Source organism: Anguilla anguilla, chromosome 5 (assembly GCF_013347855.1).
Source record: "Anguilla anguilla isolate fAngAng1 chromosome 5, fAngAng1.pri, whole genome shotgun sequence".
NCBI lineage: Eukaryota > Metazoa > Chordata > Actinopteri > Anguilliformes > Anguillidae > Anguilla > Anguilla anguilla.
In genome coordinates, this window is record NC_049205.1 from 41737939 (window position 1) to 41761126 (window position 23188).

Consider the following 23188-nt stretch of genomic DNA (forward strand, 5'->3'; position numbering starts at 1 on the left):
TGAACGGACACGCGCGCAGAACAGGTCTGACTGACCCTGGGGGCTCGCAGCTGATTCTGCTGTACATAAAGGACTGCTTTTCAATAATAAGGCCACCTGGCTTTTTACTGTACCCCTTTAATCAGAACAGCCCTAGCAGGCCTTTGTCTGTGGCTGTTTGCTGAAGGAATCCCGTCTGGATTTTTGTAAAAACGCCGTATAAGGCCGTTCTGTGCGGAGACAGAGATTCCTTTGTGCCGTCACCCCGAAGCGGAGGGATTGTTTCGCTCAGGACTATGGACGGCGGGTAAGAGATGAGCTCAGGTGCACAGTCTGGCTCTTGTTTTCAGCCGTAAATTCCTTTTTTTTCCCATTCTTTTCGGAGGGCGAGTGTGGTGACTCCCCCTCTCCCTCCCCTCCCCTCTTGTGTTTGTGTTGTTGGCAGGAGAAGCAGAGGGTTCATAACTCATGACTCTCAGGTGTGTCTGCTTCCCCCTCCCTTCCCTTTCTCCGTTTATTTAAGCTGTGGTATTCCAGCGCACCACAAACACCTTTGTGTGGACTGAATGCCAGTGTTCTGATACCAGCATGTTATTAGCCCAATAAATGGAAATTACAATTGGGAGAGGGGTCTTCTGTACCTGTTTGTAATGAATATGCATTCGGGCAAGGGGGCTTAGACTGATACCAGATAAAAAGAAGCAATGATGTGATAAAGACAAAAGCAAATTCGCAAGGATTTCAAGAAATATTTACTCCCTGAGACCCGTTTGAATTTTAATGAGTTAATTAAGAATTTGGAAAGGAGCTTGGCACAACCGTACGCGTCCGTCCTGTATTTCAACAAAGAAGATTTGCTGTTTTGGCAAGGGAAAAAAAAATGGAGTTTGCTTCTCCCTTGGCTCTGTGAATCTGGCTGCCGCGATTGGATGGGTTGAGGGCACCCCCAAAGGAATGCTGGGAATCTGTGTACTTGTTTGCACAGGAGGCCCTCGGCGACGGGCGTCGTGCACATTAGCCCTCATTAGCATGAAATGCAGACTCGCCGAGGTGCGCCGTCCCCGCGGCGGCGAGGGGCCGTCCGACGCGGCGAGGCTAACGGATGAGCGGGGGCTCTAACAGGCGCGAGGCGGGCTGCGGGCTCAGCTCCCCCCCGCTGCGGCTGCAGGGCCGGGCTCCAGCGTTTCTCTCCGGCCTTACCCTCTCAGTCACGAGCCTTCAGCCCTGCGAGCTTCCCTCTGCGTTTCTGAGCCCTACGGTGGCAGCCTTGTTTTACTGGCTTACCGCCGGTTGGACGTCGCCTCTGGTTTGCTGCACGCCCGATTCCCGTAGCGAAGGAGCTGTGCAGACAGATGCCAGCCCGAAGCTGCTTGCGCAACGCTGTTATTTAGCCGAGGATAATTGATCCTAAAATCGGTCTTCTTGTGTTTTCTTTGGATCCAACTGCTCGGCTTCTCTCATAACGGGCGACTTCCGGGAAAGTCTCGCTATCGATGCAGTGAACGCGGCTGCCGTCGTCTTAAAGGACCCGTTAGGCCGCGCACTCTGACCGCGCACTCTCCCGAGTGCTCTGTTTGATGTGTGCGTGGCATTCAGGGGAAACCTGGAAGAGATCCTGTGAACCCGGGGGTTAAGTCCATCAAAGGGTGCGCTCTTCCCAGGTCTCCTATAGGAGATTTACTTAAGCTGGTGTTGTGGAACGTCGGGGGGGGGAGGGGGGGGGATTCTGACAGCGAGAGTCTGCCGGGGCCGGGGAACGGCCTGGTTAATCATGAACGCCGTTTCCCTGGCAGCCGTCCGAGCCGGAGCTGAACCGCCGCTCGCCGAATGAACCGTTATCCGATGGAGGGCCGCGGCGACCCGACCGGGGGGGCTTCGCTGGCACGGCTCTCGCCGTAGCAACAGGAATAACCCGCTGAGGCATGTTGTTTTGTTTGAGTGGCGGGACCGCCGGATGTCGCGTGTTGTGTAGCGCTCGCTTTAGGCTCCGCTCTCCGTCTCCACAGTAGCCTCTGCAGGGCTTTGTGCGAACGGTATGATAATTATTAGGCTGCCGGCTGTTTGGCTTCTCTTTCTCTTGGCGTTGTCGTTGGAGACGCTGCTTTAGACACAGGAAGGGGGGGCATCCACGGATTTAGCCGCGCTATCCAAACACCGTTTGGTCCCCCATGCAGGAGATTCTCTTTAGCTGTGTGCGGATGTTGACACACTGCATTCACACTACACACTGTCTGTCTGGACAGAAAAGGCCATCGAGGATTACATCCGCTTGAAGCAAAGATAACAGAACCTTCATGGTAGAATAAGCTCGCTTTGACTGTGGAAGCACGTCTGTGTGTATGCTTTCCCCTCGGTAATGTAGGCATTTGAGAATTTCTCCCCCATTTTTCGGAGCCATTAAATAGTGCCCTGGGGGGATCCTCGCTCCTGCTGATGCATCCGACCGTGTCTCGCCCCCCCCCCCCCCCGTGATAGCCCACCTGTCTGCTCACACATCCCTCTGCCCAGACAGCAGTCCCAGCGTCCTCCAGCTTGTCCCACTTGCTGGACCCCAGGGCCTCCAGAGACAGGTATTGGCTGGCTCTGTGTCCTTCACTAGAAATCTGGGCAGGAGCAAAGTGAGGGGGAACCCACGCTTTATATATACTTTTAAAAACACTTGGGACTTTACTTATTGTGCTACAGCTACGTTGCTGGGTTTTTTTTTTTACTTTTTTATAATGGAGGAGGTTCTGTATGTGTCTGTGAAGATAAAGAGTTAAATAATCATGATACATGGAGGTTTATGTGGAAAATGTGCCTGTAACCAATTAAATGGACCCCACTGTGGGGTGAACTCACTACTTATGTATGTGTGCAGTGAAATCGTTTGTAAAATGTTTTTACAGTTCTCAGAACATTATTCTTACACCTTTGATGAGAGTGTCGTCTCTATTCTCTGTTTATCTGAAAGCCAAATTGATGAAGGACCAGCACTATGGGCGGCTTGTTTTGCAGACATTGAGGCACGGCAGCTGGTGGTTGTGTTTGAGAAAGAGAGGCCCCAGGTGCAGAAACTGTACAGGGCTTAATTCTGGTTTTATATGCATTACGACTGACAATCTACAGTTTATCCCCCATCAGCCCTCCTAGGGATATGAATCAGTCACTCCCGAGAATGGACCGATTTCATCTTCTTCTGACTCCTGCTGTGCTGTGCGGTCCTGTCTGTTGCTTGATTGTAGTGAGCTGCCTGTTGTCGTGCCGTATTATGCGGTAATGTAACTGGAATGTCTTTGGAACAATGGATGAACAGGAAGAACGTGTGACATGTTATACAGATTAAATGTACTGGTGTAGAATGCCTGCAAGCGGTCATTTTAAACCAGTGCTAATATACCATGTTTTTTTAATATCAGGTAATACCTTTTGATATCAGTAATATCCATAATGGCTTCTGGTAATTAAATAGGATAATAAATGAAATTTACATTCATTTATTTAGCAGACGCTTTTATCCAAAGCGACGTACGAAAGTCCATATCATGGTCATTGGAACAACTACAAAACACAGGTTCGATAAAGTACAATACTCATTTCGTACAGCTAATGCACCTCATTGCCGCAGATTTGATTTTCCAGCGTCAGGGTTATTTGTGGTTTTTCTGCATTTAGTTTTCGTGTCGTTTTGCATTTAAATAAGAAGCCTGTACAGCGGAACCACGCTGTGAAAATGCCGTCTGGCTGGCAGCGAGGAGGTGATTTATTTGCAGGTGGTGGCGCGCCACCAGCAGGGACGGTGATGAAACCTCGCCATCATCCGCCGGGTCGGGGAACAAAGCCCGGCGTGAAGCCCAAGCCCCGGTCGCAGCCGGCCCAACACCTGCTAACAAATAGCCCGCGCGCTCTGACCCTTCCTGGTGTAAGACAGCGAACAAAGCCAAGGGCTTGAATGGAGAGCTCGCCCCCAGCGGGCGTGGCGCGAACGGGGTCCTCGAGGCCCGGCAGCGCTGTCCGCCGTTAAAATGGGAAGCGGCCGTAACAGAAGTCGACACGCGATCACGCTCGCCCCCCCCCCCCTGCGGGTGAAGAGAGCGAGGTCTGGTCTGCAGAAGGATGGGCCTTCACGGGGGGCCCTTCACGGGGCCCTCGGCTGTGGGTTGGGACACGTGGTTCGGCCCCGAGTAGCCGGAGGGTCGACGAGGGAGGGCCGATCTTCGCTGCATCCTCTCCTCCCCCGCCGCGTTTGGAAAGCCCTTCTTTAGCTACTTCAACTGCCAATTACCTCCTCGGTTACAACCCGTCATTTTTCCTTCGCGCCAGGGGAACAATGGGTTTTTAAAACGGCTGCGTATTTTTAGGGCGGCGCTCCTTGGCAATCTGTTCAAACTGGAACCCAAGCAGAGTTCAAAAGGGGGGGGGGGGGGGGGCGAGGTGGGAGGGGGCTGCTGGCTGTCGTTCGAGCGTCTCCCGGGTCCCCGAGGCCTCGAGAGACGGGGCGCGGGACCGAGAGGCGGAGAGCCCTTCAGCCCCCGCTCAGGATCCCTCCCCGTACGGCGCGGAAAGCACCTTCTGTGAGACGAGCGCTCGGCCGTGCAAGGAGCCCGCCGTTAGCATTCCGCTCTGAGCGTTAGCATTTAGCAGGCAACGTACGCGGCCGTAGGTACCGCCGCACCCGTCCAGGCCCTAATATCCACACGCCCGCCTCGCCCAGAGCACAGGTAAGGAGGAGCCCCGAGCAGCTCCGTCTTCCCTCCGCGTCTCCTCCTCCTTTGTCTGAGGCTCCGGTTGTGCCGCGGTCCAGGTGTTGCACGCCAGGCTGTAACCGGTGTCTCTGTCTGTGATTTCCCATTCACACCGCTCAATGGTACCTGCTGAATAGGAGCAAGGCTGACTCGGTCTCGGGTTACACCTACGGGGGGGTGTCCCTTCAGGACGCGGGTGAAAGTGGCTGTGGTTGAAGAGAGAGCCATTGTGTCACACTGCACTGTGTGTTTCGTGCCTGGCGTGAAGTTACATTTGTTTCTGTTTTGTTGCTAGACAATTGAGCAGCAAAGCTATCCTCTTACTCGCCGGATGTGGCCGTGGGGCTCAGTCCGTTCATTCTGTAAGAACTACTGTTGTAGCTTCAGGTTCTGCTGCGGAGTATTGATGTCCATGTCTACTGTACTGTAATAAACGTAAGACTGAGCTGTGCTCTAATTGTGCCGGTCAGCTTAAGTATTACGTGACCCCATTTGGCAGCCCAAGAACTAGGGAGCCAATTAGAATCTGACCATGAATAAGCTTGTACTTCAGACCTCTTGAAATGAACTGTGTTGAGAGTTGGTCTCGGTGGGAAAAATGATGGAATAGAACATGGGTCATTCAGTGTGATGTGTAGATAAAAATTAGTCAAATTGTTTGACGGTTAAGGGATGTTGAACGAGACGCTGTGGGAGTTTTGGGACCTGGTGTTTATACTTTTTTTCCCCCCATTCCCCCGTCCTTGCTGCAAATGGGCTGGGAGGGAGTTTTAGAAATGCTTGGAGTTTAAACCTTAAAAATAGAATGTTAGGTATTTGGAGAATAATTTGTTACCATCATAGTGCAACTCTCCTGTGTACTCTCATGCAGAGCACTAATACTTTGGGAAGGAGAGCTGGAATTAGCCGTCTGCCTGCTGAATGCTCCCGCCTGGTTTGTTTCTAGTCTGGTGAGCACTGCTCTGGGACTTCAGTTCTGAAGGGGATTTAGAAGCTCTTTACTGTGGGGTGGTGACGGGCAGAGGGGAGAATGGGAAAATTGGCCATGTTTGATCTCTTCTCCGACGTTGATGAAAAAAGGGGTGTTCTATACTTCTTGCTAGAATGTGAGTTAAATCTCTAAATCCTGTCTCTTCTGTGTAGGTAAGTAGAGCAGAAGCTGTAGATTCACATGGTACATAAAAGATGTGCACGGTGGATTGATATTTATCTTACCTTGCAATTAAATTATGAATGTAAAATGATTCACATAACCTACTTGATTTGTGTTCTGCCACTATTTCTCTATTCAAGTATCATTTGAAGAGAACATTTTGCTTTATATACCAGTTTCATTGTTTATTCTTGGTTAAAGAGTATGCTGGAAGATGTAAAGAGACTGAGCCTGTTCTACACCTCCCCCCCATTTCCTAGATTAATGTGTAATTATAATGCGTGTTACTACAAGGGTTACACAAGTGTTTGATTGGAAGCGTTTCACACCCTAAATTGTCATTAGCCCACGCCCCAACAATGAACTTAATTATGCTGAAGTGGCATTACACCCAGCCGCGTATTCATATGCTAATGAAGCTGAATTCAGTAGACTGGCACTGGGGAGATGAGTGACCTGATCTGCTCTTGTTCTCAGTGTGGAACACCGCGCCTGGAGGGAAAATATATTTGCGAAAAATACCTGCTACATTTGTGTGTGTGTGTGTGTGCGTGTGTGTGTGTGCAAGTGCATGCATGCCTTTGTGTGCATGCGTGCTGGTTGCAGTGGTTTAATTTGCTTATAACATAGATTTTTACCATAAATAAATATAATGCAAACAAAATAAAAACTGGTTAAATAAAACTGGTTGCATGTTTTGTATGTGTAAATACAACCTTAGTGTCTGATTTTCTGAGATGCAGCATGGAGTGCTTGTGGAAATTGTGAGTTAATTTGGAACCAGATCCAATTCTCTTACCTGGGTTCCAAAGGTGTGGGCTGGTTCTGGAATTGATTCTCAGCTTCAGACGTAATGCACATCACTATCACACAGCTAACGTTAGGTGATTAATCTAAATAGCTAATTCTAATTAGCTTAGTTAGCCAATTAAGGCTTTTTGTATGTGCATACTTGTGAATCTTCATGCTAAGAAACGTGTTCATATGGTGTGTGGGCGAATGTAGGGGTGCATGCATTTGTTTGTTTGCGTGTGTATGGGGAAGAATACCTGTATGTGTGCACCTGTGGTTTGAGCGCCTCTGGAGCTTGTTGTAGGGATTGTCTCCTGCCGATGTTTGAAGGGTAAAAGTGTGTGACAGGCAGAGCATTTGAGCTATCAGTGTGTAAGAGATCCAGACAGAGGCTGTTAGCAGAGAGCAAGGCTTTCCTCTGCCAGGGGGTTGGTTCGACCCAGTGAACTTCTGGCCCACCAGTCTGTTGGCCTAGCTAACAGTGGGTTTTACCTTGGATGAGGGGTCTCATCCATGAGCCTTGAGCACGCTCAGTGCACTTGGCAGGGTCCGCCTGGCTCCCAATCCAGATCCTGCAGCCCTGCAATCTCAGAGCAAGGCTCCCTCCGGCTCCACCTCGGTCTCAGCGCTGAGCCCCGCCTCCTTTCACAGGGAGCCTCAAAGCACCGTTCCTCAGGGGTCCAGGAACAGGAATCCACAGTTGTTTCGGGTTTGCGTGTTTGCTAACCGCTGCCAGAACATGGCTGTTCCAAGAAAGTGAACCACAAATCCACTGACCCTGTTAAAAAAAAGTCAAATAGGAAAAACAAATTCTAAAGATGGCATTGTACATCATTTCAAAATCGTGAGTTATGCTTTTTGACTAACGAACTGAAGAAACAAACATGTTGACCTCTTTTGCGTAGTATTTTCTTTTACTCAGCATCCTCAGGGCAGAGTTGCACCTCGGAGTGTTTATAGAAAGTTCCAGTCTCTTACCTCTCCAGTGCGCAGTGCTCTCCACATACGAAGAGAACCTGAAATTTTTAGAGATGTGTTGTGCTTGAATTCCTGACACTCTGACCCTGTCATTTCTCTGGGCTTCAGACAGCTGTGTCATTACGCACCACAGGGCTTGGACGCCTGGGCTGGAATGCACTGCCCTTGTCCAAGCCCTGCAGGCTGATCTCCCTGCACACTGCCTGTGTCACGCTTAGAAATGCGTACAAAACCTCACAGTCCTCTAAATTTAAAGCTTCATGCGGCATCCCTGCTTGCACTTAAAAGCATCTGGTCTCAAACCGTCTATATTGCTGGTAAGTTTCGTCTGTGTTTCTGGTGGTTATGCAGAATCTAAATAGGATTCGCTCATTTCTGGTAGACCACCGCATTTATTATATTGGATATTGCCTTAAAATGAACTGTTCGTTCTTTCTCTATATTTTGTATGATTCGATTATCAAATGATTTGCTGTTTTGCTCAGCAGACTTCAGAAAAGAGTCCCAGCTGCCTTCAGATCAATTGCTGTGAAAAACCTAGAGCAGGGCTGCCTAGCTCTGCCCTGGATATCTACCGTAATGTACGCTTTTACTCCAGCCCTGACAAATCACACCTGATTCAACAGCTGGAGATCTCATTGAGCTGCTAATTAGTAGAGTCAGGTGTGCCAAATTAGGATTGAAATGAAAACCAACAGGATGGTAGATCATCAGGAGCAGGGTTTGGCAGCAGTGTTCTTGAGAATAGCATAACAACCAAAGTTTTGCTTGAAATGTCCTTTGATGGAGAATGTTTTGGTTAGTCGACACATGCACCTTAACCCGTAAATGTATCCGGATAAAGCACATTAAAGGTTACGACTTTCTTTCGCAAGATCTTTTCTTCATGGCACAATTTATATAATAAATATTGAGTGGCAGACTCTCAGCAAAATATGAGACTTTGCATGTAGAAGATATTGGAGCTGCATTGTGCAATTTTGTGATGGAACTTTGACATTTATAGTTTGGAATGTGGTAAATGGCATCGCTGTCCTTGATTGACATGGCTTTGTCTATTGTAAGGACACCATTACAAAATGGCGTGTGTGCTATGCAATACTTCTCCCTGGTAAACATCTGTGACTCATCCGGTTTCAAGTTGCTTTTTTTATCCAATGTAGCAAACTGGTCAGCACCACGTATCAATGGCAGATATACGTAGATGGCTATTCAGCTTTGTCATGTTGTGTTGGTAGGAATTACATTGCTGCTAAAGTTATTATTCAGTGAAATAGCTGGCTGTTTTGAAGACGTACTGTTAACATTTGTCCTACATTTTGTTTTGGAGGGTGGATATCCTGCCTTGCCCGATAAATCCAAAACGGTCATGGAACGTGTGAACAGACACTGAATTTTTCTTATGTAGGAGACCTATGTGTGAACGGGGAGATACGCTAGCTAACACAGATAATTGAACACAGCATGTTGTGGGTTTCATGTGTGGAAAGGGCTTAGATTGTACATGCCACCCCTAATTAAAGCTTGCAGGCATCATGCTGGAGAAAATTTGTGAGGTGGCCTTATTTTACCGGATGTCAACACTGCTGTTGGTGGCTATTCTAATGTGTAGGAAGTCCTTCTGAAGAGCTTGCTTTCTGCCACAGAGGTAATGAGTATTTTGGGACAGGGAGGTATGGTGTTATTGCCCAAATCTCCCTGTAGTACAAAGTCATGGTATGTGGGAGAATGCATGCATATGTGCACATCTGTGTGTGTGTGTGTGTGTGTGTGCGCGTTTGTGTCCGTCCGTCCGTGTGTTCGTGTCCGTATGTGTGTGTGTGTTTGTTTCTATAGAGTTGGAGACAGACTAGAGGCATCAGTGGGATCATTATCATCTGTTCATCTAGCCATCCCACTAAATATGGATAAGGACTCCAGCTGAACAAAAGAGGTGCTCAGAGTGCCTTGGCAGCTGTGTGAGAGAGATCACTGTGTATTTACATTCTGAGGGGACTGAAGAAAGAAGGAATCTGTACCAAACAATGTTGAGGCACACGGATGCTTTCCTTTCATTGAGGTGTGAAGTCACACTGTGGAAACGCTAGCTGCTTTAAAGTTTCCACTAAATAGAAAATGTAACTTTTAGATTTTAGCCCTTTAAGAAAGGGAAGATGCAATAGGAAGGATGTGTTTTGATTTTGTTCTTGTTTCGTCCGATTGGAAACGTGTACATATGATGTCACGGTTCGTCAGACCGCTGCAGCAGAGGCTTGAGGGTGAAGTGCAGAAAAGCAAGCGGAGAAAAGTGAGTTTTCATGAGGGTGCAGTTGGAAAGACTGCATGGCTCTCGGAGGTTTATCTTTCTGGAGTAATTCCCATCGGTACGTACGCTCCTTTCCTTTAAATAACAACAGCGCTTGACCCCGTGCTCTGACCCCGAAAAAATCCTCTTTAGGCAAGATGGCGAGGGAAAACAGGCTTTCCTGGAATGTACAAATTGGATTGGTTAAGGGAGTGCGCTCGCTCACTTTACTGCGGCCCTGTTGACTTAACAAATATCCCTGAGCGCACCCGCAAGACCCCTTTCCAGCCGGCGCAATTAACGTAAGCAGTTCTTTTGAACTCCTCCGCGCTCGCTCCTCCACGGTATCAAGCTGGATTATCCAGTTGCCTCGTAGAGCTCTTTATCAGTGCGCCGGAGAGGGATTACTCTTTGTTCTCCCCCGCAGCGAGCCGAGCCTCAGCTGGCGCGACGATGCAAGCGGCTCTATCGGCAGAATCTCCGCCTGCGAACGGCGGGACCGCGCGAAGGCTTGGCCTTCGTCAGCGGCGCTGAGGTGAATCCAGCTCAGCGTGTCCCTTCAGAACCTGCCGGATATTTATTTTACCTCGCGGTTTATGCCAACTCCGGAGCCTTTTGTGAACGCGTGTTGAATCCAACGCACTCTAATTAGCTTCCTGTTGTCTGTTAATGGGGGAAATCGGGTAGCTGCTATCAGGCCCCCCCCCCCCCCCGCATCACACAGAGCGCCCTGACCCGCGGCCGCTCCAGCACTTCGCAGGTTAACTCCGCGCAGGGCTCGGGTTACGGGCTCGCTGGCGAGCTCCAGCGGCTCCCCTCAGTGCGAGGCGGACGCTGCAGCGGAGGGGATGGCCGGCTCGGCGCGCTGAAGCCGCACCGCGCAGTGGGCGAGGCGGGCCCCATGGAGCTCCCCACCCCCCGAGCCAGCTCCAGCGCTTTCCTGGAAACCTTGCGCCGAGGGGAGCCGTGGCTAGCCCGCGCGCCCAGGTGAGAGAGGCAGGGGGGGAGGAGGGGTCCTCTGAGGATTTGAGGAGAGCTAATGGTGAACAGCGCTGAGCTCTGTTACATTCTCAGGCGCCTTATTCCTTCTTTTCTCCTCTGCTTTATCTTGTGAATCACATTGTTAGGGACATGTCCTACATTTGTGCCTCAAGAGTGAAATCTGCTGTGCTGTCTGACATATTTTATGAAATACACTCTTAAGTATTCACTGTTTTGTGAATGCATGTTATTTTAATTTGCCGAAGGAGCAGACTTTTTTTGTTTGCCGACAGATTTTTTTTGTTTGTCTTGCGTGTCTTTAATTTTCAACATTTTGTTACTTGTGAGCCTTTGTACTCGATCTGAGTGATGCTTTGAGTCAATCAAAGCAGTACTTCGTGCACGGTTTTGCAGATAGACTTTAAAGAGAGTTGAAACTGTGCCTGAGGCTGATAAATTTCTCTCTTAATCTCAGGCTGTCATACTGCCAGAGTGTCTGCCTCACTTCGGCTACCAGGCACTCAGTAACAATAACCATGTTCTGTGGCACTTAAGCAACACAGTAAAATGTTTGTGCAGATATAAGTTGCCATTTCAATTTGAAGTTAAGATGACTTCAAGGATTATTTTAGCATTACACTTGGTGCAACAAAGGATTTATAAAGGAATCTACAGTGTTTTTTTTTGTTTGTTCTTCTTTGTTTTTTTTTACATGAAACTTGTTACTCAGACAGCTTCTCGACAACAGCCTGTCTGTCACTGGATGAATGATGAATGTGCCAGAACTAATGAGCTGCCACACAAACACAATTCCACAGACAGGCTCAAAACGTTCCTCTGTCCTCTTTAAAACCCTGTTAACAAGGTTGCCCAATGCCCTTCCTGTTCATTTACCTCTCGCTGGCAGGTTCCAAACTTCAGGACAGGGGGCTTGTTTCTGAGGCCCACGCCTCCCACCCCACATCCCCAGAGGTCATGTTTTCATCCATGAATGAGAGAAAACCCCCTTGTAATTGCAGCCCCCCCCCCCCCCCCCTTTAAACTGTGAAGAAGAGAAGGAAGTACATGATGTCATTCATGTGCGAGGCTTTCATCCCCCACAACCCCCGACAGACATGTTCAGTGCTAGCTCATTCAGTCTGCAGGGTTCAGGGCCCACCACCCCCCCCTCGCTTGCAGTTACCAAGCCATACCAAGCTTCTCTCTGGTCCCTGGTGCAAAATGGCTGCTGCTGCTGTTAATTATGCAGACTCCGGGGCTTTCTCCTCATCGCTCACAGTGCTGCTTACCCTCCACTGCACTTCACACAGAGAACAAAGAACACGCAGCGAGGCCTGGAGATGCACGTTTACATCAGGCCCAAAGGGGGTTTCATTTCTTGGGGGAAGCGAAAAATTTTATGGGTAGAGTGGCAAGAAATGCATAATTTGCACTCATGGGTTAAGTTATAAAATCTATAGTTTCAGCAGCTGTGTACCGATCATTTTCATAGGTGACAGTGCAGTGGTTATAGAACTGGGCTTATAACCCAGAGGTTGCAAATTTAATTCCTATGTTGAACACTACCACTGTACACTGTACACAAGGTACTTAATGGAGAGTTGCTTCAGTATATACAGCTGTATAAATGTAAAACAGTGAAAATAACTCTGGGTAAGAGTGTCTGCTAAGTGGCAGTAATGTAATGTCATTTTTAGGTTTGTTTTTTATGATCGTGACTCAGGATTACTGTAAATACACTTCCTAGCACTGTTCTGAGTCATTGCTTGTTTTGTGCTATACTGGTGTTTTCAGCAAGGATTGACTATAGTTTGACTGTATGTTTGTTAAGAAGCCTTGTGAACAAACTGGCAAAAGGAGTTTCAGTGATTAGATTTGGGAGCCTGTATGGGTTTATAATAATAATGAAAGCTGTGCCAGAGACATCGGGGTGTTCTTTTCTGTGTGGAAAATTCACACTCAGCCACCCTGTCTGTCCCCTGCCACTGTTCCCCTTGTTTTCCATGGCTACCGTAAAAAGATGGATTGTTCACCGAGGTCTGAGGAACACTGTTCTATCAGTGAATTCTCATTGGCAGGGAAATGGGTAGGCACTGGGATCAGCAAACACTGCCAAGAAAACCCCCCTAATGAGCCCCCCTTCGACCCTTAGTTGGAACATTCCAGGTTGGCATGCCTCTTTGTCAGGACGATACCTCCCATGTCCTCCCTCTCCATCTTCCTCACTGCTCATTTGCCGGACCAGCTGCGGCCCTTTTTTTTCTGGGGGCTCCTGTGGGAGTCGGACCTACCCTGTCACTCGGCTGGTTACCACGGCGCTCGGCTCTAATCCCCGCCCAGAGTAAGCTGGTTTCATATAGAAACGTGCACAAGGCAATCCACAGTCGCACCCGCTGGTTTTACACCACTCGACCTGCAGGCAAGCTCAGAACCCCCCCTTGGCCCGGCGGCCTCCGCGGGCCGTGCAGAGCGGCATCTCGCTGCTCGCGCTGTCAGAGTGATGAGTGGTCTTCATTAACGCGCTTGAAGGATGAACAGCTCAGCCCTTGTTTACCGCCGCCTGTCAGGAGCGGCCCATTGGCTTGGGCCCCGAGTGATGGACTTCAGGCGCTCTGTCCCAGAGTTCACTTTACGCTTTAGTTCACGAATCACATTAAAGAGATTCTGCTCTATAGTCACAGAGGCCTGTTACATTTGCAGAGACCAATTTTTTTTTTCCTTGAGAGGGGACGGTGCTTACGGGCCATCACTCATCTGGTGTGAGTGTAGTTTTAGCCGCAGGGATGTTCCGGATGCCACTGAACATCATGTCATGTCCACGTCAAAGATGCACAACAGAGTTCTATGGTTTTCTACTCATGTTGACTTGATATCACAGGTACTTTGGGCCGTTATGGGTTGACCTCTTCAATTCTATGCATGTTGTGGACTTGTGGCAGATACTGTGTACTGTTTAAAAAATTTTATTTTTCTCCTGTCCTGGTCATAACATTGGTTATCAATAGTGATGGCAAGTGTTGTAGCGCATACAACGTATACAACAGGAAAACTTTTGGGATTCTGGTTGGAATGGTAATGGGAGGACAGGTTGACAGCCAGGGTATGGCAATTGGAGTGACAGGGCCTGGGCCAGAATCAGCCTCATCAGGTTGCAGTTTTTACCATGGGCTCAGTTTGCCCATGTAGGTCACATAGCATGCAGGTACACCTTCCCCAGTTTGCTGCTGCTAACTGTCTGGCCAAAGGCACACAATTTATTTGAATCGTAATATCTGCTGTTCTTGCCCTGCAGGCTTTTTTGAGACGGGCAACATTGCAGTGAAGGTGGCTCTTCCTGTACTTCCTGGCCCACTGTGCCAGAGTGGGATGGACCATATTCATATCCTGTGAACGTGATTGAATGGTGACATACACTCAGAGATGGTGTGCGATAGATACTGTGGTGCGGGAAACTGGACACTAACCAAGCACATGGGTCTCTATGGCAAACATGGAGCTAACTATGAGGGGAGTTCATACAAGGGAGACATGCAGAACCTCATTGACATGGGGAGAATGCAAATCATAATACTCCCCATCTCCAAACCCCATCAGCTGAGCTGATAATATCCAGTGTGGTTTAAATGGTGTTTTGAACATGCTCCCTTTTTCCTCCTGCAGTTGGGACGACAGCAGCTCGGTCAGTAGCGGTATCAGCGACACAATTGACACAGATGACATCAACACCAGCTCCTCCATCAGCTCCTACGCCAACACACCAGCCACCCCCCGAAAGGGCGTAGACGTACAGGTGAGCTTGCATTGGCGACTGCGGTCCAAATGAAGGCCTTTGAGATCCTGCAGTCTCCCAGTTGGAAATGGTGAACGGAACTGAGGCAAGCCACTGAGCCCACACCACTGTGAAAATTAGTTTCTAATGGTCCCAGTATACTGAGGTCTGTTAATCCCCTTGTACACAGTTAAAGAGATGGTTGCAATTTGGCCCTGTAAATGAACTTAATTAATTGTACAGCTGGTTTATGGGCCAACCGCATTACTGGGAGCAGCAGGGAATAAACTGCTACCTGCTTCCTTTTTCTGTGGTCTGTAAGTTTGCTTTGTCCTGAACTTTAACTTTAATGAATTTAAGGCCAAGTTTACATTTTTAAGATTCTTTGGCATGTTCTGCCATTGATGTCATCATTGAAATGATGTGGAATGAATTGCAGTCTTGACTGTATCAGGCACCGAATTGGCCAAAACTCGGTTTCATATCAGGGATCAGAGGACAGGTTGGTCTGCGCCGGTGTTGTTTAATCTCAGCGCCCTGGTGTAATTTGCCTTGGCTGCTTCAGTCCTGATCATTCCCGGGATAGCCATGTTCTGATAACAATACTGCGTACGGGTTGAGACCATGAAGAACATGCACTTCTCACACAACTCCATATAAGGGTTTTTTTGCTTCCACATCTTCAGCTGGGTTGATGGTAAATCAGATCGGGGGAGAGAGGGATCCCTGTTGTGAGAGTATTTCTGTTTGTCATTAAGAGCAAAGCCCACAGATGCACAGTATTATAAACGACCACTGCCTAGAAATAGAAATGGATTTCATTGTTTAAAAGTTTTAATTGGGTTAACTGTAACCCTTTTCTGATTAGGTAGTCTTTGGCCAGTTCTGACTGCTTGAGTACAGCCTTTGAAAACAGAAGAAGAGAATGAGTTTTAGGGAGACGTGAGCTTCCAGGAGGAGACAGGACTCTGTGTTACATGATTCAGGCAACATGTGAACCAGCATATGGTGACCAAATGTACCTGTACTGCAAGTATATTTCAAAGTTTCAAAGCCGGAGAGGGGTCGTTGTTGAAATTTGCCGTAATGCTTCTGAGAACTTGTGAGAAGCTGAGGACGTTTACAGCTGTGAAATGTGCAATCTAAGACATTGGGCAGACCATCTTAGCTCCTGAAATTTATGTCCAAATGCTTTGCCTCAGGGCACAAGGTCAGGGTCCAGTATTCGTATGTTTGTCTTTGTGAGATTTTCTTGCAAGGGACATTGAAAATGCATTTCTTTTTTTAAACTGTCCACAGTTGGAGGGAATAACAAAATATTTTTGGATATTTCCTTGAAAAAAACATTTTACTTGTAGTTTTCATAGCAGTTTGGCATGCTAGAAAGGCAGAAGTCTTTGTCAGTACAACCTTTGGTCACCTTCAAACTGAGCAATTATTAACTCCTGCGATGCCTTTTATTCACATTTGTTGCTTTATAGTTTTGACTGAATATTCTCTCATCAACTCCAAAAACTAGTCAGGAGAGCAAATGCTTTCATTTTCAAATTAATGTTTAGCTGTGATTCAGCATTGTGAATGGTGTGGGCCAGGTGTGGCACCTAGTCCCCATGAGACTGCCATTGTAGCAGGCTCAGGTGGTGTGAGGAAAATACTCACCCAGCAAACAGGCAAGCTGCAGGGAAGTGTAGAAGCGAGAGAATGATTCAACACTACATCTCTCTGCAGACCAGACACAGCGCTGCCACGCCTCGCGTTTGTTCCCCACAGCACCAGACAGACGCGGAGAAGCACTCGTCCGTGGACCGCGCCGTCATGTGGTCCAGCGACGAGGTGCGCAGGTCGGACGGGGGCTCCGACAGCGGGGTCAGGATGGAGCCCGGCTCCAAGTGGCGGCGCAACCCCTCGGACATCTCGGACGAGTCGGACAAGAGCCCCTGCGGCCGGCCGGCCCCCGCCATCTCCCAGACCGGCTCCTGGAGGCGGGGCATGACCGCCCAGGTGGGCATCACCACGCCCCGCACCAAGACGACAGCGCCGGCGGTCTCCACCGGAGTCAAGACTCACGGGACCGGTACGTACAGACACGCCGGTGCCTGTTGTGTCTGCTGCTGCAAACCGACATCTCCCCCTTTGTTTCCTCCTCCTCCTCCTTGTTTTAACTATTAATACATTCACTGGGCCATGGGAAAGTAAGAGGGGGGAAAAAAGCCAAATGCTGAACAGTCTGTCAAGAAGTGAGATCAGGTTACTGGAGATAATGTGGTGTCTGGGTTATGTGTCACAGTGTGCAGACTCACACTTCTGAAGCTGGAGGCGGATCGAGCTCTGAGTTCAGACATGTTAGGACAGCTCATAAGGAACTGTGGCACTGTGATGCACAGTTTACTGTAAATGATGCGGTTGTGCTATGTGGTTGATGAAGCGTTATTGCTGCTTTGCGGGTGCGCAGGTAAAACGGATGACGCCAAGGTGTCGGAGAAGGGCCGGCTCTCGCCCAGGTCCAGCGGCATCCAGCGCTCGCCCTCGGACGCTGGGCGGAGCAGCGGGGACGAGGCCAAGAAGCCCCCCTCGAGCACCTCTCGCACCCCGACCAACACCTTCGGCTTCAAGAAGCAGGGGTCCGGCATGACCTTCATCACAGCCAGCGGGGCCACCATCACCAGCGGCTCGGCCACCCTGGGCAAGATCCCCAAATCCTCCGGCCTCATCGGAGGGCGCTCCTCGGGCCGCAAGGACGGCCAGCAGGCCCAGGACGATGGCTACCTGCCCGTCAGCGCCCGCGCCAACCTGCAGTACCGGAGCCTGCCCCGCCCCAGCCGCAATGGCGCCCGCAACGGCAACCGCTCCTCCACCAGCAGCATCGAGTCCAACCTCAGCAGCAAGGCCGCCGCGCTCCCTGGGCCCAGAGCCCGCGAACCCGCCAAGGCCGCCGGTGGGAACCCCCTGTGTTCAGCCAATCAGACGGACCGCGAGAAGGGTGTGTCCTCGGATGCGGAGGGGATGATGCCCTGTGGCTCCATCAAGGCAAGCCCCACGTCCCAAAGTGGAGGGGGCCTGGTGCCCCAGGGAGGGAGGCAACAAGGAAGCAAGTACGCCGATGTGTCGTCCCCAACCCTGCGCAGGTAGCTACCCAATCCGCTCTTCACTAGCACAAAGCATCAGCCGTCCTGCATTGCTGTGCCTAACGTCCCTTCATTCAAGTCCACGGCACCTGTGTACAATGTTCATTTACATCATGATGGTTACATTAAGAAAATATGTTAGGTAAAATGGCAGGAAGTCCCGCATTGATAAGACAGTCTGGTTAGAGAAAACACTACTTCAGGCAAATCAGGAAAAAGCATTGGCAAAAAACGGGAGAACAAGGGAAAACTGCCGCAATCACACTGACTGCATTCAAACCAAATTTTGGTTGTTGTATACTTGTGAACAATGCAGAGGGCAAAAAATAACACTGGCTTAATGTTTTGAGTATGAAGGCAGATGCAGGTTTTAGATGGGTTCACGCCCTTAAAATCACCAGGGAACAATCAAAGCCTTCTCTGCTCCATGCCTGCCAGCTCAGCACATCAGTCTGTAAATGCGTTGGGCGGAGCAACGCCTGTCTGAAAAGTAATCTTAGATTAAAGTAAAGCAGTTACTAACCCCAACACATCACTCTCTCAAGGTTATCGTATCATTACGACATCCTTGTTAGAGTCTTACTTTGCCTGTGAGTGGCCTTGCTAGCATTCACATTAATCTCTTGGAAGATGAAAGGCTGCCCCTATCATCAGACCACTTCTGTGCCCCCCCTCCTCCCCCGGGCCACTTGGAACAGTCCAGTCCGATTAATTCAGAGGTCCCTGAGTTGATGCAGACCAAAAGAGAAATGTTTTTATTTGGTCTGACTGGTGAATGGATTGTTTTGGGGTCGTTTTCAGTTATTGCACAGATTGGATGAAGTCATGAGAAAAGTACATAGCTTATTTTATCATTTGTACTTTTGATGTTAGTTTTTAATTTGTTTTTCTTTTTTCTGTTTTGTTTTGTCTTGACATTACTGGGGTCACTGCACTTTTGCCCCTAAAGAATAATGGAAATGCAGTTAATGTGACACACAGGAAAGTGAAAATGAGATCTGCCATCAGTATTCATCATTTAACTGTGGCATTGAGTTGCAGAGAAGGATTCAATGTTAATGTCTTAAATGGATCCCAGGGCCCTGTGGATAAAGTGACTGGAAGCCTCATTTGCTTTCTTTTGCTCCCTGTTGCGTTTGTGCTGTGCTGGTGAGCTCAGGGCTCCGTCTGTCCCTTAAGGCTCCGTCCCTCTATTATCCACCTGAGGTCTGTTTGAATAGCCGGCAGTGTTGACACAGCAATGATGAATATTATGTGTGAAAACATTGTGTTTTTCCTCACATTGCCTTTAGATGACCTGTGCTTGCAGTGCAGCACTCTCTCTCTGCACAAGTGATTCATTCTCTCTCTCTCTCTCTCTCTCTCTCTCTTTATTGTGTAAGGCTCTTTGGGGGCAAGCCCAGCAAGCAGGCTCCGGTCACCACGGCAGAGAACATGAAGAACTCCACGGTCATCTCTAACCCCCACGCCACCCTGGGCCAGCAGGGGGCGCTGGACTCGCCCTCGAGCGGCACGGCGCTGAGCAGTGGGGGCAGCAGCCCCCTGTACGGTGCCCGGGTGGGTGGAGTGGGAGAGCCGGCCCTCTCCTCGCTGGCCTCCAGCCCTGGCTCGGCCTACTCCGCCCCCACCAACAGCCTGACCTGGGGCACCACCCTCAGCAGCTCCTCCGCCCTCAGCAAGGAGGGCCTGGGCTACCCGTCGGTCAGCAGCCTGCACACCAGCTGCGAGTCCATCGACATCTCTCTGGGCAGCGGGAGCTTGGGACACCAGGGCCCCAGCAAGGAGGAGGCGCTTTCCCTTCTTGTCAGGACCGGCCTATCAGAAAGGTGAGGGCACCACAGGGCACGTTTGAGGTGCTGCCAGTGTTATTGGCAGTGTGATATTTAGGGCTGTGAGGTACTGCTAATGACTAATCAGCCCATATAAACAGCTTCTGTGCCCCATTTTAACCTCATAGTGGCACTGAAGCCCTTGTACATTTAAGTGGAGATGTTTCTCGTATGGTAAAATGTTAAATTGCTTTTTTAGCTGTTTTTCTTCTTTTCTCAATGCCAGCCCAGTAAACCAGTATAATACAGTTGGCATACTGAAATAAAACAACGTCATTTTATTAGAATGATGTCAGTGTCCCGATTCTTGTCTTGTGAAAAATTTCACACATTGGGCCATTGGTAGATGACAACAGTGATGGAGCTGAGTATACATTGGAATTCCCTGTATTTTGCAGGAGTAATGGTGTTTTTGTGTTGGTCTTACTTGTTGAGTGAGCTCTCCTTCTCCTTACCCTGTTTTCTAATTCTATCTCTGTTTTATTAACCCTTACCCCACAGTCCCCTGTCTTCCCCCTCTGCTAGTCCTAAATTCAGCCGAAATACCTTACCTCGGAAGCAGGACAGGTAAAGGTGTCTGTGTTGTGTGGTGCGCACTGTGCTTGGTATCATTGTGGCTAAACCACTGGCTTGAGTATGTCTTGTTATGTGGCGTGATGTGCTGAGCTGCGCCTTGTCCTGAAAGCCGTCTTAGGGAGGGCTGGTGAGGTAGCGTGCTTAGAATGATAGTGAAATATTATTTCCATTTGAGTATGTGTTTTTGATTGACCCACATAGTTTTATGTGCATAGAAGGATAGGTATTACAGTGCTTTAGGCCACAAGCCCCCACCGAATGCCCCTATACCAGTCATTGTAAAAACATTGCTGGTCTGCAATCTTCATCAGAAACGTATGCGTCTAAAATATCCTTCATTGCACAGAAAATATGTCTGAGGCAGAGCCAATCAAAAACATGCAGTAATTGTGGAATGATATCAAAAACTCAGTGCAAAAATGGCTTGTTTATCTCTCACAATCCATGTAGTGCCATCTTCTGGCTGAATTGATATCGGAAATGTTTATAATTGAGTCTAAATTTGTGAACATTTTCAGCAGTCCTATTGGGCAGGTCAAAAGAAGCCATCAAGAAACTTCATGTCTTCCTTATTGCATTTTATTCAGTGACCACATTTACTTGCACATCATTATTCTAATCTTATTTGGAAAATTTAAGTATTCCGATTATGATACAGCCCAAACTGAACAGTGAGACTTGCCCATTTCGAATATATGAAATTAGAATAGGATAAATTGTATAGGCCTGTAATAATCCACAAAAAAGCATTTGAACACCTTACTCCATTTACAACTCTTAAACACGGTCTGTGCATATATTGTACAGATTTGCAAGGTGTCTCAGATGTTGAAGTTAGCTAGTTTACTTTAAAAATGTTGTAACAAGCACAAAGCCTGCACTTCTGGACCGAAAAGGAGATGGAAGTCTTAATTTCTGTATTAAAATAATTCATCATTGTGCATGATATGCACGACAGAAAACATTGCAATAGTGTTTTTGTAAGGCTGTAGCAGACAAATGAAAGATGCACAGTTCTGTCAAACCCCAAAACAAATCAGACACAGGTAGAAAACGCCGGAAGCAATGTATTAAGTAGAGCTGTCAAAGTTGGCAAATAACTTGTGTGATTAAGCCGAAATAAGAATATGCTTAGCTGCGTTAAAAAGCTTCACATGTTGATCATTATATTAATGGCACAAGTTAATGCGTTAACATGGACAGCCCTAAGTTTAAGGCAGTCAAACAAAACAATAGCAGCCTTTTGCACCCAATAAATTAAAAGAAACTTTATGCACATGGAAGAATTACTAGGATGCTGTTCTTTAGCACTGACTGAATAACATGAACTGAATATTGAGCCTGTGTACAGGAATAAGATTAGGTTATTCCTTTCATAACACGTTCATGGCATAATCGTAATATCAGACTGTAGCTGTAATAAGGATGATCATTCAGAATATGGTGTGAATGTAAATGCGGCCATTGAAACCGTGCTGACGTGTGATAGATACAAACCGTGGATTTTAAGGCTGCAGCTGCTCATCTCTCACCAAGCGGTGGTCCTGTAACTGCAGGTGTGTCCTGTCAGCACGTTCTTATTGGGCAGCTGCTGGGGTTTTTCCTCATCGTCACACTGGAATATGTCATCGCTCACAGACAGTGCCAGCAGAAAGCATTGTTCTCAGTGTTGCATGAATAACCAGCGAGCCTGCAGCAAGCTGCTTCATGTGAGGGGTAGAAAGGGGCTACACCTTGTGTTCCTATTGCCCTGACCTTAGTATCTGTGACTGTGCATGGTAAAGAGTGCACGGCACACCTGAATTGGTAATCAAACCAAAAGTAGCGCCCCGTTATCTGTTCGTAGGGCTTGATGAATGCTAAATCCCTCCCAAATGCTTTGCCTTGGTTGTCATCTTGTCTTGAGCTTCTCATTGTATCAGAACATGAGCAGGTAGCTCCTTGTAGTCTAGCTGCAAACCTAGAACTGGAAAGGCTGTAGCGCCACCACTTTATAAAGGGCTTTTTCACTCTAGCAGCACTCTTCTGTCAGAAAGCTTGAGCTGCAACATGGACCTTGGGCATTTGTCACTCAGAAGAAAAATAAATGAATCACTTGTGCATGAATCACTCTATGACTCTGACAAATCTGATATGAGCCAAATCAAGAACTGATGTATAATGCAGTCTACAAAAGAAAAAAGATTTAAAGGGAGTGGGAAGTGGCAGGAATTCAGTCAAATTGTTGACCCACCCCATTAATCATTTAATCACATAAACGCAGATTTGCTTGTCGAGCTTTTACTGTAAAGGTGAACAAAAGGACAACATATGCGTTTAAGCGAATGGTGTCATGATATGTTGGCTGGCAGGTGGGATTTGATTATCTCCCAATAGCCCTAATCTTCACAGGAGACTAGAAGATAGAAAGTGGACCAGATGAAAGTGAAGTAGCTTTCCTTCCCAGCTCTTGGATTTAAATGATATAATGTCTTTTGGACATCTTGTCAGATCAGAAAAGATAGGACGAGTTGCCTTCTTTGTACGCAGTCAGCGCCTTAAATTGTTTGACATCCTGTGGCTTGGATCTGGAATCTCTTACGTGTGCAGTTCTGGTACCCGGCCCATTCTGTTGTTCTGCTATGTCCTCTGCCTTTCCCTCTCCTGAGGCATGTGTTTCTCTGATCCTCTATCACAGTGACCTGCACCTCCACAGAAACACACTGCCAAAGAAGGGACTCAGGTACCGGTGGCTCTGACTGCACCCAGTGCTGTGCTCTCTCTTTGTGTTTGGGGTTGCCACCCCTCTCTCGCTCACTCACTCAGTCACTCACTCGCTCGCTCTCTCTGTCGTCTGCTTGCGCACACATGCTTTGTTTTTTATGTTCTTTCCACTTGTACTTTGCCGCTTTGTGTCATCAATCACCGTTGGCAGAGCCACGTGCACACGTGCATGTTTCCCTGTAGACCGCTCCAGTATTTCACTAGAGCTGCGCACTCTTATATTGGCACTCGGGTT

General features: G+C 48.2%; 1 protein-coding gene across 15 annotated transcripts in view; it reads left to right on the forward strand.

Moving 5' to 3' along the window:
- The window catches only part of LOC118228537 (neuron navigator 2-like), a 189554-nt gene that overhangs the window by 142090 nt on the left and 24276 nt on the right, over positions 1 to 23188 (forward strand). For 12 of the 15 annotated variants that reach the window (XM_035420143.1, XM_035420133.1, XM_035420136.1 and 9 more), the window contains 6 exons: positions 14552 to 14681; positions 16431 to 16734; positions 17113 to 17785; positions 19168 to 19611; positions 20116 to 20181; positions 22868 to 22912. In XM_035420143.1, the coding sequence (XP_035276034.1) occupies positions 14552 to 14681; positions 16431 to 16734; positions 17113 to 17785; positions 19168 to 19611; positions 20116 to 20181; positions 22868 to 22912 (1662 nt within the window). The remainder of the gene's footprint in view (positions 1 to 14551; positions 14682 to 16430; positions 16735 to 17112; positions 17786 to 19167; positions 19612 to 20115; positions 20182 to 22867; positions 22913 to 23188) is intronic. The other 3 variants (XM_035420139.1, XM_035420141.1, XM_035420142.1) reach the window with 2 other exon arrangements.